The 11,388-nt window shown below is 30.6% G+C and overlaps 1 protein-coding gene across 1 annotated transcript; it reads right to left on the bottom strand.

Moving 5' to 3' along the window:
* Positions 1–1,056: 1,056 nt before the first annotated feature.
* On the bottom strand, positions 1,057–5,970 carry LOC120067847 (DUF21 domain-containing protein At4g14240-like). The gene is made up of 13 exons (XM_039019448.2): positions 5,482–5,970; positions 5,189–5,265; positions 4,853–4,936; positions 4,629–4,742; positions 3,772–3,855; positions 3,620–3,691; positions 3,450–3,517; positions 2,955–3,042; positions 2,762–2,835; positions 2,273–2,654; positions 2,143–2,189; positions 1,971–2,046; positions 1,057–1,366 (listed from the first exon to the last, which is right to left on the bottom strand). The coding sequence occupies exons 1-13, from the start codon at positions 5,720–5,722 to the stop codon at positions 1,283–1,285; spliced, it is 1,491 nt and encodes a 496-aa protein (XP_038875376.1). The 5' UTR covers positions 5,723–5,970; the 3' UTR covers positions 1,057–1,282.
* Positions 5,971–11,388: the final 5,418 nt, after the last annotated feature.

The raw sequence follows: 11,388 nt of genomic DNA, 5'->3' as shown, positions 1-11,388 counted from the left end.
TTTTATTTTTCTTTCATTTATTTATTTATGTTAAAGAAATAGACCATCTTTTAACTTTTTCTTGTTTTGTTTAGCATCATTCCTTCTCTAAAGTTTTACAGTAATTAATTTTACATTAATGGACAGAAAAGTTATCGTTGAAAAATATTTAAACTTAAAAAGATTAACGTTTTGTTTGATATTGCTAGGGCTTTTATGATAATTTCTGACAGCTATAATTTTAGAAAAATCAGATATAAAATAACAAGTATTTGGCAAATTCTAACTTTTACCCTAAAAAAAGCAAGTAAAATCAGTACTAACTTGTGATTTAAGACCCATTTAGATTGAGCTGAGATTTTTTTTTTTTTCAAAAAAAAATAAAAAATTATTTGAACACTTTTGATAAAATCGAATTAAAATACACTTGAAAAGCTATTTCAAGTGATTGTCAAATCCTCCAATTTCTTCCAAAATGACTTAATTTTTAAATTAAACACTTTCAAATGTATTTCAAACCCACCCTTAACATTAATGACCAAAATGAACATATTAGTATAATCATTGTTAGATTAGGATTTAATACTTATTTGATAGTTGTTGCTAGGAAAAAAAAAACATTTTAGGAAAATTGACCTTTTTAGTTCTCGGAGTTTTTAGAAAAGAATATACCTTTCTTTGATTTTAAAATAATCTTTTTAATCCCCAAATTTTGAATAATAGGTACATCTAATCTATAAATTTTCAAATTATATCTTTTTAGTTCCAATGTGTTTGGTAACTTTTCAGTTCCCGAATCTTTTAAAAGCATATTTAAAATGTCCCTAAAGTAATATTTTTTAATTATTGTAAATAATTATATGAAATTTCATATTAAAAAAATAATTTTCTCTTCAGTCCGTGAGTGTGCAATTAAACTTTTTCAATGCAAGAATATTATTTTTTCATTAGGTGATGATGTTCATATTCTAATAGCCCTAAATAACAAAATAAAATGGACAACAAACACATATAGCAAAAGTTTTAATTTGTAAAAAAACAAAAGAAGAAAAAAAGAGCGAAAAATCATTACTAGAATTCCCAAAAAAAAAAAAAGGGCCATGATTAGATGGGGCAAAATTTGGTGATCCCAACATATAATACTCAGTTCCAATTAAATGGTCTAAAAATCTCAAATTTTACATACATGGTAAGCTTCAGATTTAGCTTGTAGTTTGTTTACCTGAGGATTTTTGTCATGGAAGGAAGTGTTGGGGAGTGGCAGTTGAAACTTGAGCTCAGAACTTTCTACTGTCAAACAGTTTCAAGACTTGTTATAAGATGTTCCTAGAAGTTCCTCAGAAGACTTCTTTGGTGTTTGGGCCTGCTTAGTTTGAAGTTGAGCTCCCTGGGAAATTACAAAGGAAACACAAGATTGCATTGAATAATGAGAACAATATTTAGAAAGGTAAGAACTAATATCCAATAAGCTCTTGACTAGAAACTTTTGATTGTGCTAAGCATTACACACCAACTTCCCTGCACCAATAATTTCATTATGGTTCATTTAGAGCCTGATGTTCTGCTGTGTAAATTTTTTGTTTTTTGTTTTTTAATTTTCGTTTGTAATCAAATTTTCACATATTATATCATGTAGGAAAACTATCCTGGAATTTTGAGCTCTAAGATTGAGCTGGATTTTTCTGTTTCTTTTCTTTTTTTTTGGAGCATATCATAGGATTAGTGCTGATAGAATGGATCAGCCTCGATTCATTTCCCAGACTACGAGAACAAGTATAGAGCAATAGCAAATATAGATGATATTGATCAAAACCAACCCAAGGCGGAATAAAGCTAATCCACAACGGTCACATAGGACCTAGGAATATGCGCCCCCCCACCCCCACCCGGCTGATAAAGGAATATCATAACTTTCGTCTCCGAACACACAAGAGAACAATTGAAGAGAACATGATACTTGTGGAATGTGTAAATGAGACAAACACTGCTACCTTTTGAGCAGTTAGTCTCCTAATCGATGGAGCTCTTGCCATAGAGGAAGCAGCCGCAGCTGCAGCGACACGAATTCTGCAAAAGATATAATTGAAACAAATGAGACGATAACATTTAATATGTGGTGTTGAAAGTTTGAATGAACTAATTAGAAGCATTAACTGACAATACCTTTTGTGAACATCAACATACTCGTCTGTTTCATCAACAATCTCCTCCTGCATCAATTGAGACATGTTACAGCATAGTTTAAAATTATAGGTAACGTTATGATTCCAAAGAGAAGAGGGAGAAGTTTTACCTGCAAAAGTTCTTCAAATACATCTTCAAGGGTGATTATACCGATAACTTCACCATCTTCTATGTCCTCTGATGAATGGCTCAACCCATTTATAGAAGAAGCATCATTGCGTCGGTAAGAAGGTTGCCTACTTATACCAGAAGTCTTCGAAGTTCTATCAATATCAAGGACTACACTATCTGAATTCTCATCATGCTTACGTAGCAAAGGAGCTGTCAGTTGGGATTCCGTGCCTGAGACTTTGTTTTCCTCAGATTCTTCTCCATCTAATGTGGGAGGAAGAGCCTTGCTTTTCCCTTTTACTTTCACAACAGCAGCCATGTGACTACTCCCTTTCTGAAATTCGTTCAATATGTCATAAAGAGGCATGTCCGAAGGAACCCTGGCATTCATAAGAATATAAATTAAGTAATAAGTAACAATTAAAAACTGCTTCTAGAAAACTGAGGCAGGGGGCAGCAAAGGAGAGTGGCAGCATAGCAAACGCACCTGGGAATTCTCCGAATAGAAACAGCACTGACTGGGGTCTCTGTTTCAGGTCGTACTGTTAGAAGACTTTTCACCTGATTCCAGGCAGGTAAAGTCACAGATAGACAAAATGAAGAAAACAGTAGGAAATAAAGAAAAACATCCAATATCTTGAACGAGGAAACTTTTTGTAGAAGATTATTACAATACCCACCAGTAGAAGCCCTATGATATTTTTTGGATTCCCAGAATAGACAGGAACTCGACTATGACCACGAGCAAGAATTTTTCCCATCGCTTCCCTGAGTTAGTAGTTTAAGAAAAAGGTGAGGCAATGCACACAATTAAAAGCTTTGCAAATTACTTCCTAAAATATCCTTAAAGAGTGAAGAAACTCATTCCAAGAAACGTGTTTATCGAGATTAGAATCGCTGGAAAATCGGTAAGAGACAAGAATGAAGCAACATTTTTAACCAGCAAGGCGACATCCAGAGTACCACAATATTTATTCCAAAGGAATCATTAAACTCATATACTACCAACTATCTTCGTATGATTTGAATGAAATGAGAACAGAGAGCTGATACTGTGATTAATTAATATTATAATGACCATGGTAAGAGCTAATTTCAAAAGGTAGATTTTTCAGCAATTCTCACTATCGAAGTAAGGAAGTTAACAACTGCCAGACATATAAGAGCAGCCTTACCAGTCCAATTTTGAATTGACATCCAAGGAAAAAGTTGATTCAATAGGTGTCATAGCCTCCTCAGCTGTCTGTTCAAATTAGATAAGAAACAACTCCAAGATTTAAAGTACGCAATAGTTTGGAAACATGAGGGGGTCGCAGCAGAGGGTTGATGATATTGCAGCCATTACCTTTTCAGTTAAATCTAAAGCTCCACTAATGATTGTTGTTTCATCATGGGTGAGTTCACCACCCTTTCCAGCCTATACACAAGTAGTAAGATTTAAAAGAGAAAAAAGATGACCGGAATTGAAAGCATTTTGCACCAAACTTATTCATATACCTCCAGACTGTGGATGGAGACGAGAGCTTTTAATTGAGCACGCCTAAACAATGCCTCATTATGTCCCAGCAAACAATCAAGAATCTGAAGTGTAAGAAAATTTTAATTGGCTTTGGTAGTCAACACTAATGAAAGAGAGGACCAAAGCAACGGCAAGGTAAGATAATAGGAAGCAGCCAACACTCTTCTCTGACAACCTTAGTTCATTTCAATAATACAATGCACGAATACCTCCATATGCCCCTAATGACTCACTATATAAGAAAAACGAGGATGGAAAACAAATTTGAAATGTTGCTATCATCCACATAAATAATTTGAAATCCGTACATACAGCAATAAGAAGCCTGCATACATATTATTCTTCAAGAAGAGAAGTTTAGCCTGCATGGAACCTTTCAAGGATTTAGCTGAAACCAAGGCATAGCCACCCACAGCCGTTGGCTTGCAATACCCTGTGATAATTCTAAGAGAATCTTCCAGGATCTCATTTTCAGTGCCTACAGCTCAACTTAAAAAATATCCTCAAGGACGGGCATCAATATTGTAGAAAACAAGCAAAGGTGCAAAAGATACCAGCCAAGGCTCTTCAATCATGCTCTTAAAGGTGCTATATACTACTTGATCATGCACCTAAACTTTTTTCAGAATTATCCGATTAATTTGAATATAATATTTATCAATTGCAATTTTTCTATCTTGATAAAGTCCTTGTAACTATAAAGATGCCATATAGTCATTCTAACGTAATTAGCACAAACAAAAATGATCTTTTCATGATAAAAGAAATTGTTCCCTTTTAACGTAGCTCACATGCTTACTACAAAGTCAACCTAACAACATTCCTAGAAAATTACCTTCCCGATGGGATAAGCAATTGGGTAGCAAATAACCATCAAAATTCGTACAAGACACACAAAATTGGCACCTACAGCAAGTCCATACCGGGTGCATATCGCTTGTGGTATAACCTAGAAATAACAGAAAGCATTCCAAACAAAACAGCATAAATCATTCATATACATGCATCCGGGTTAAGGAAAAACCAGAAACAAGTATAAAAAAAGATAAAACATCATACCTCTCCAAATGCCAATACAAATGTCACAGAGAGGATTATAGCAACATACTGATTAAAAAGTTTATCCAAGTATATAGGAAGTGCCTGCAGGTAGCAAATCCCGAAACAGTAAGAAGCTATACAAAATTCAAAACAGGTATCCACAATACCACAACGAATATATTGAGGAAAATAACATTTGTCATTTGACTGAAAAATTCATAGATAAACCCCACAATTTCTAACATTAATTTCTCCACCTAAAAGTCATCCTCGTTTCAAAAGAAATGAAGAACATCCCTGTTTTGTATGCATTATAAAAAAGAAAAGGGTTCCGGATCCAATAAATTCAATTACCTCCATTGCAATGGCATTGCATAATAGCAACGTAACAAGAAGCTGGTGCTGCTTTTGAACCACTGGTAGTATAGCCGCTGAAAGCAAACAATCGCAACTCGTAACAAATTAGAATAATGCACAATCGTAATCGTAATCGTAATCGTAAGCAGCAAAATTATGCAAGCTAGAAGCGCACGCATGAATTCACTCCACACGCACAGACATATGTTCTAAATTTCATTTTCCTATTAATCGAATCCCATGGGAATTGGATTCGAAGAACCAGAACCATAAATTGAAGAAAAACAAACCAGCTTGTTTCTTCTCCACAGGGGTGCCACTCCGTTGAAGAATTTCGAGGTCGACGAGACCAAGAGACATGAGACCAAGGGTCAAACCGGACATGATTCCGGCGAATAGAACAAAGACACATGAGATCCCAGCGTAGGTGAACCACAACAACGATCCGAACGGAATTCCACCGGCTTCCGATTCAAGACCGGAATTCCGAGTGAGCATTCGAGTCAACATCACCGCATTTACAAAATGCATCGTTAATCCTATTCTGATTCTACTTCTTCTTCCTTTCTTCCCTCCGTATCAGCGCTGTAATATCTCTCCCTCTCTCTTTTCTGCGCTTCGCGGCGGAGGAGTTTCGGGATCGTTGATTTTCCGGTAGCGGCTGTACTTGTTTATTTGGTTTGGTCTTAAAAAATGGAATAGATAAATCACACTTTCTTTTTTCTTTTTCTTTTTCTTCTTTTTTTTTTTTTTTTTTTTGTTCTTTTTCCCTTCTAAATATATGTCGTTTCTTTTTTAGTTTAATATATGTGGATATTTGGATTTATTATTATTTTTTTAATAGAACCGTCGAATCTCTTGATTTTTTTTTTTTTTTTTTTATCAAGAACGAAAGTTGTGTTTGTATTTATGTTTCCTCGACCATAAATTATTTCTTCTTCTAATTAACAAATTATTAGTCAACCATGTAAATCTCTAGATTCTTTATTGTTTATGTTTTCTATTTATCTTTGTTTATTGATTTCTTAATAACAATTGTGAATACTAGAATTTGAATCTTCGACCTCAAAAGCAACATATAAAGTATTGAACTATCGTTAAACTTTATTTCTATAATACATGAGAAGGGAGAATTGAACCTCTAACTTAGATATTAACAGTCACAGTGAATGCAACTCAACTATGATAAGACTTTGCTTTCAACCTCGACATTAAAGATTGATTCTTTTACCTTATATACGATTTTTTAAAAAAAACTAAAGAATATATTAGATAACCTAAGATCATTTTGGCAAAATTATACTTTATTTGATATTAACTATTAAGTTTTTCAAAAGGAAAAAAAAAAAAAAAAACAAATTTTGGTTGTTTGATTTAATTTTCTATCTAGGTTAGAATGTTAAAATTAACAGTAAACTTGCACAACATAATATTTAATGAAATTAAGAAATACATTATACTTTCTCCTCTATATCTTTGTGAAATTGGTGGACATTTCGAGTTTTATACTATATTTTTCTCTAAATTTATGTCTATTCGATAAAAATTATGTCACCTAAATTTATTATCAATCAATTTTAACATTTATAGATAATTAATTGAAAAGTGTTAATACATAAGATGGTAAATTGGCTTTCTTTCCGCCAATTATAACTGGTTGGTTGTACTAAAAAATACATTAAAAAAATGTTTTCTTCTATGTTGGAAAAAATTACTCTTTTTTTAATCGGTAAAAAATTGACATTTTAAAACACTAAATTAGAAAATATTCACAACTTTTAAATGTTCTTTTTTTTCTTCTTTTTTTTTTCTTTTTTTTTAGGAAAAATACACTTCAAAATTTTTATTTTGTGGTTCAATTTTCACAGCAAATATTTGAGATTCCAAAATTGACAGGTTTGATTTTCAAAGTTTGAATTTGATTCTTAATTGATTTCTAAGTTTGAAGCCACTTTCCTAAATATGTATAAAAAAAAATTACAACTCATTTTTAAAATACTTATGATAAAGTTTTTTCTTAATAAATTTAACAATACGTAGAATGTGAAAATTTAAACATTTGATCTCTTAACTATGATAATATATTAATCAATTGAGTTATATCATTTAAAAGTTGGCTAGTAAAATTTAATTAGCATATTTTAATCCGTTAATGATCATGTTATCCCTTTATTATGTCAACGAGTGATTAACTTTACTCTCAGACCTTTAGGAAAAAACAAAAATTAAATTATATAGATTAAAAATCAAAGACAAATCTAATAAGTCGAACATAGTGCTTTAAAAATTTTATGGGTCAAGTATAAACTAAATTCAATTTTCGATAACTAAAATTATTTGTTTGAAAATATAAAGAGAAAATAAATATTTAAGATATATATATATATAAACAACTTATCTCTAAACTTTTGGTAACGTATCGATTAAAATTAGAAATTAATAATGATATCAATTTAAATTTCAAACTTTTATAACTATATCAATTTACGTCATTCTATAGTTTTGTTAGAAAAATATTGGATGAGATTTATAGTTGTTTTAATAAAGTGGATCAATTTATATTGAGATTACCTTTGAAATTCATTCTTGCATCAATTTTAAATTGAAAGATGTCGGTTCGCTTATAAATTTTAAGATGATTTTTTTTTTAAAAAAAGATATTCTTCTTTATTTCTTTTGTGTATATAGTTTCATTCAAGGTTTTAAATATCGAAGTTTGAATTTTATTAAAATATCAATAGAAATATTATTAAAATATCAATATCAATAGATATTTCTAAAGAAAAATTATCAAAATAAAATAATTATTTAAATAGATAAATATTTTTCTTTTTCCTTTCTAAACAAGGCTAAATATTTATTATTTATGTTATATTCACTTCATTGCCTATTCTTTTATGACCAGGAACGAAAATTTAATGCTACAGTTCCGTGACGGGTTACCGAAGGAGACCGTCAGGCCACGTTGTGGGATCGGAGCGGTTGAGGGCAATGTTAACCGATAGGGACGGCGAACGGTATATCTTCACGGAGAGGCTTCCCACGTGGGCGAATATTAAGCTAGGGTCAACATGGAGGTAATGACGTGGACAAATAAATGACGCGTGTCCACGTCAACCGTAATTTAGTTTTATTAAAAAGAATAGAAATAAGAAACAGATTAATATGGTTTTTTTTTTCTTGAGAGAAAGTATGGTTTTTTCTATTAGAATAATTTTTTGAGGAAGAAAATTTATTACTAGGGTTAACAATTAGAGAGAAATTTAGTAAATTAATTAATAAAAATGTTGTGGTTATTTTATGAATTAGAGAAAAATGTGGAAAGATAAAAATAACTAATGAAAATGTGGAGCTACTATATAAAAAATGAGAATGAGATTGTTTGAGAGTTTTGGAGAGAAAATAGTTAATTTCTTGTATGGAAAATGAATTGTTAAATTGATACAATTCTATTATTTAGTAAATACCGTGAATCATGACGAATATTTACTTTCTCATTTTGTTGTAATAAAAGGAGTTATAATCAATTATAAAATACTGTTTCGTACAAGATTAATAGAATTTAAGAGAAAAAAGATGTTAGAATGATTTTTTAAAATATTATTAACTAATCGATTTTTTTTCATTAATCAATCACGTTTAAGCATAGTTCAATTAACATAATACTTATACTATTAGTTTCGAAGTCAGAAATTCGATTCTTCACTCCACATATTTCTTAAAAAGAGTATATAGAAATCAGAGGATTTTATAGGTGTTCTAATGACGTGAATGGTAAGATAAGTTGTAAAATTTAAGAGTAAAAGTTAATACAAAAAGTTAATATCGAATAGTCCAATTATTTGTTTTATTTTCTTTTTCTTTTTTGTCAATTTTTTAGTACCGAAAATGAGAGGATGAAAATTTAGACCTCGACTTAAAAAAGATAATATACATCAATTATCATTGAAGTGTAAAAGAAAATACTACTGAGAAAATTTTGCTCACTTTAGCTTCTTTTTTCAAATTATAAATTTATTATCCATATCCAAATTATATTACATGGTATATTAGAAAAGTCAAGTGGATACAACCGTTGAAATGTGTTATTTATTTTATAAAAATATAAATAATTTTTTTTGTGAACCTAAACCTGACTTAATTGGTCAATACGTATATCCAATATTACGAATAGGTCAAAGAATTAAGTCTTACCTCATTTATTGAACTAAAAAAATAATAATTAATCTTTAATATTATATGATATAATTATTCTAATATGAAAAAGTATGTAATAAATTTATTTTAAATGATCGTTTGTGATAGATCGCATAGATTATTGTTTATATTTATCATATGATAGATACATTTGTATCATTATGCTAGAACTTAGACAGAGCCTACTAAAGAGATTACAACAATGGGAAGTTAAGAGGATTCTATTTTGTGGCTATAAATATTATACTTATAAATCATTTATATCATTGGTAAGATAATAAACAAATAAATTCAGATGATTTTGTAATTACATCAATAAGTTTTTTCTTTTTTTAATAACAAAATGATGAAATTAATTTAATTTTTTGATAGATTTTGAAAAAGGTCCAATACAAATGTGGATTCCATCAATTTCCTAATCTAATATATGGATCAATCAATATTAGAAAGTAAATCAAAATTGCAAATTTGCTAATGTATGAATCAAGTATCATATCTAGAAAGGCACAAATGGGACAATAATTGAAGAGACCTATTCCAAATCCAACTTCCAAAATAAAGCATTAATTAGGCAGATGGCTGTAATGTCTCTTCAATCATAGGACATGGGAAATTTTCTCAAATAATAATAATGATAATGATGAATTGACTAAGCATGAAGAAAATATGGATCCTGACTCGAAAATGTCGAATCAATCACGTTTATGTTACAACATAATTGGAGAAGGGATTAGTGGTGGCAATGAGACTATATATATTTAATGGTTTTAATTTTCTATGAATCAATAAAGTCTTGGTTATCATATTTCAACGTTAAATACTGGTTGTGTTAAATAATTGAAATCAAATTACATGAGTTCTTAACTGATAAACCAAGGCTTTGCTCCACGTCAGCAATAACAAATAAAATCCGTTATCTCCAAACAAACCTAAACAAAAAAAGTATTCTGTTATGAAAAAGGAGCTTTAAAATTGTGTAAAAAGAGAGAAAAAATAGAAGTAAAAAGTTGTGAGATGATTTTTTTGTACTTGGGGAATCAAGAAAAAGAAATAGAATGAGAGAGTTAGAAATTGAGAGGACCCATCTTATATTTTGTCTCCATTCTACTGTTGAATGAAATTTTTCTCAAACTATTTTTAAAGTGGATGTAGGTATTATTTGCCGAACCACTATATTTCTGTTGTTAATTTTCTTCCTCATTTCTTCTTCATTATCACCATCATCTGATTTTTTGTTACAATTTGTTATTGATTGATTTCTAGAGAAATCGTCGGAGATTTTGAATTTTCTCATCAAGGGTTTGCATGTTACAATACAAAGAAAGTAAAGTAAGAGAGAAGTTTGTTTATAAGTGTTCTGATGAAGTACCTCATGGAGTGAATTGTTGTCATCTATCAGATATTATTTCCTTTTTACAATTGGTATCAGAACCAGGTAAAGGAGATTCAAGAAGAATACTATAATCAACATTTGAAGAAAGGAACGACTTCGACAAAATATGAGATTGAAAAATTTAGTGGCGCATAGGACTTCACTCTCTGGTCTAAAAAGGTCAAGACTATCCTTACTGCACAAAAGGCAATGAAAGCATTAGAGGATCTTAAGGCCTTACTTGCCCCAATCATTGTTGAGGACAAACGGTGGATGAGACTACTACTACAACACTGATCCTTAACATTTCAGACAATGTGCTCAGATAGGTAATCGATGAACCTTTAGATTTTGAAATATAGTCAAAATTACTATCAGAGAATGATAAAAAAAGATTGACTGAATAAGCTTTAGATTCGAGAGAGGTTGCTCTCCTTTAAAATGAATCCTGCAAAATCACTAGAAGAAAATTTAGATGAGTTAAAGAAACGTACAAATAGTTTTAATCAGTATGAGAAGAAATTAGGATAAAAAAAAGTGAAGCTACCATTTTGATTAATTCGATCCACAACTCCTACAAAGAAGTAAAGTCAGCAATGAAATATGGAAGAGAAAATTGTTGGGGATG

This window comes from Benincasa hispida, chromosome 12 (assembly GCF_027475165.1).
Source record: "Benincasa hispida cultivar pf3 chromosome 12, pf3_genome.v1.1, whole genome shotgun sequence".
Classification (NCBI taxonomy): domain Eukaryota; kingdom Viridiplantae; phylum Streptophyta; class Magnoliopsida; order Cucurbitales; family Cucurbitaceae; genus Benincasa; species Benincasa hispida.
Note: the sequence above shows the minus strand (reverse complement) of the source record. Positions and strands in the feature narration are given on the sequence as shown.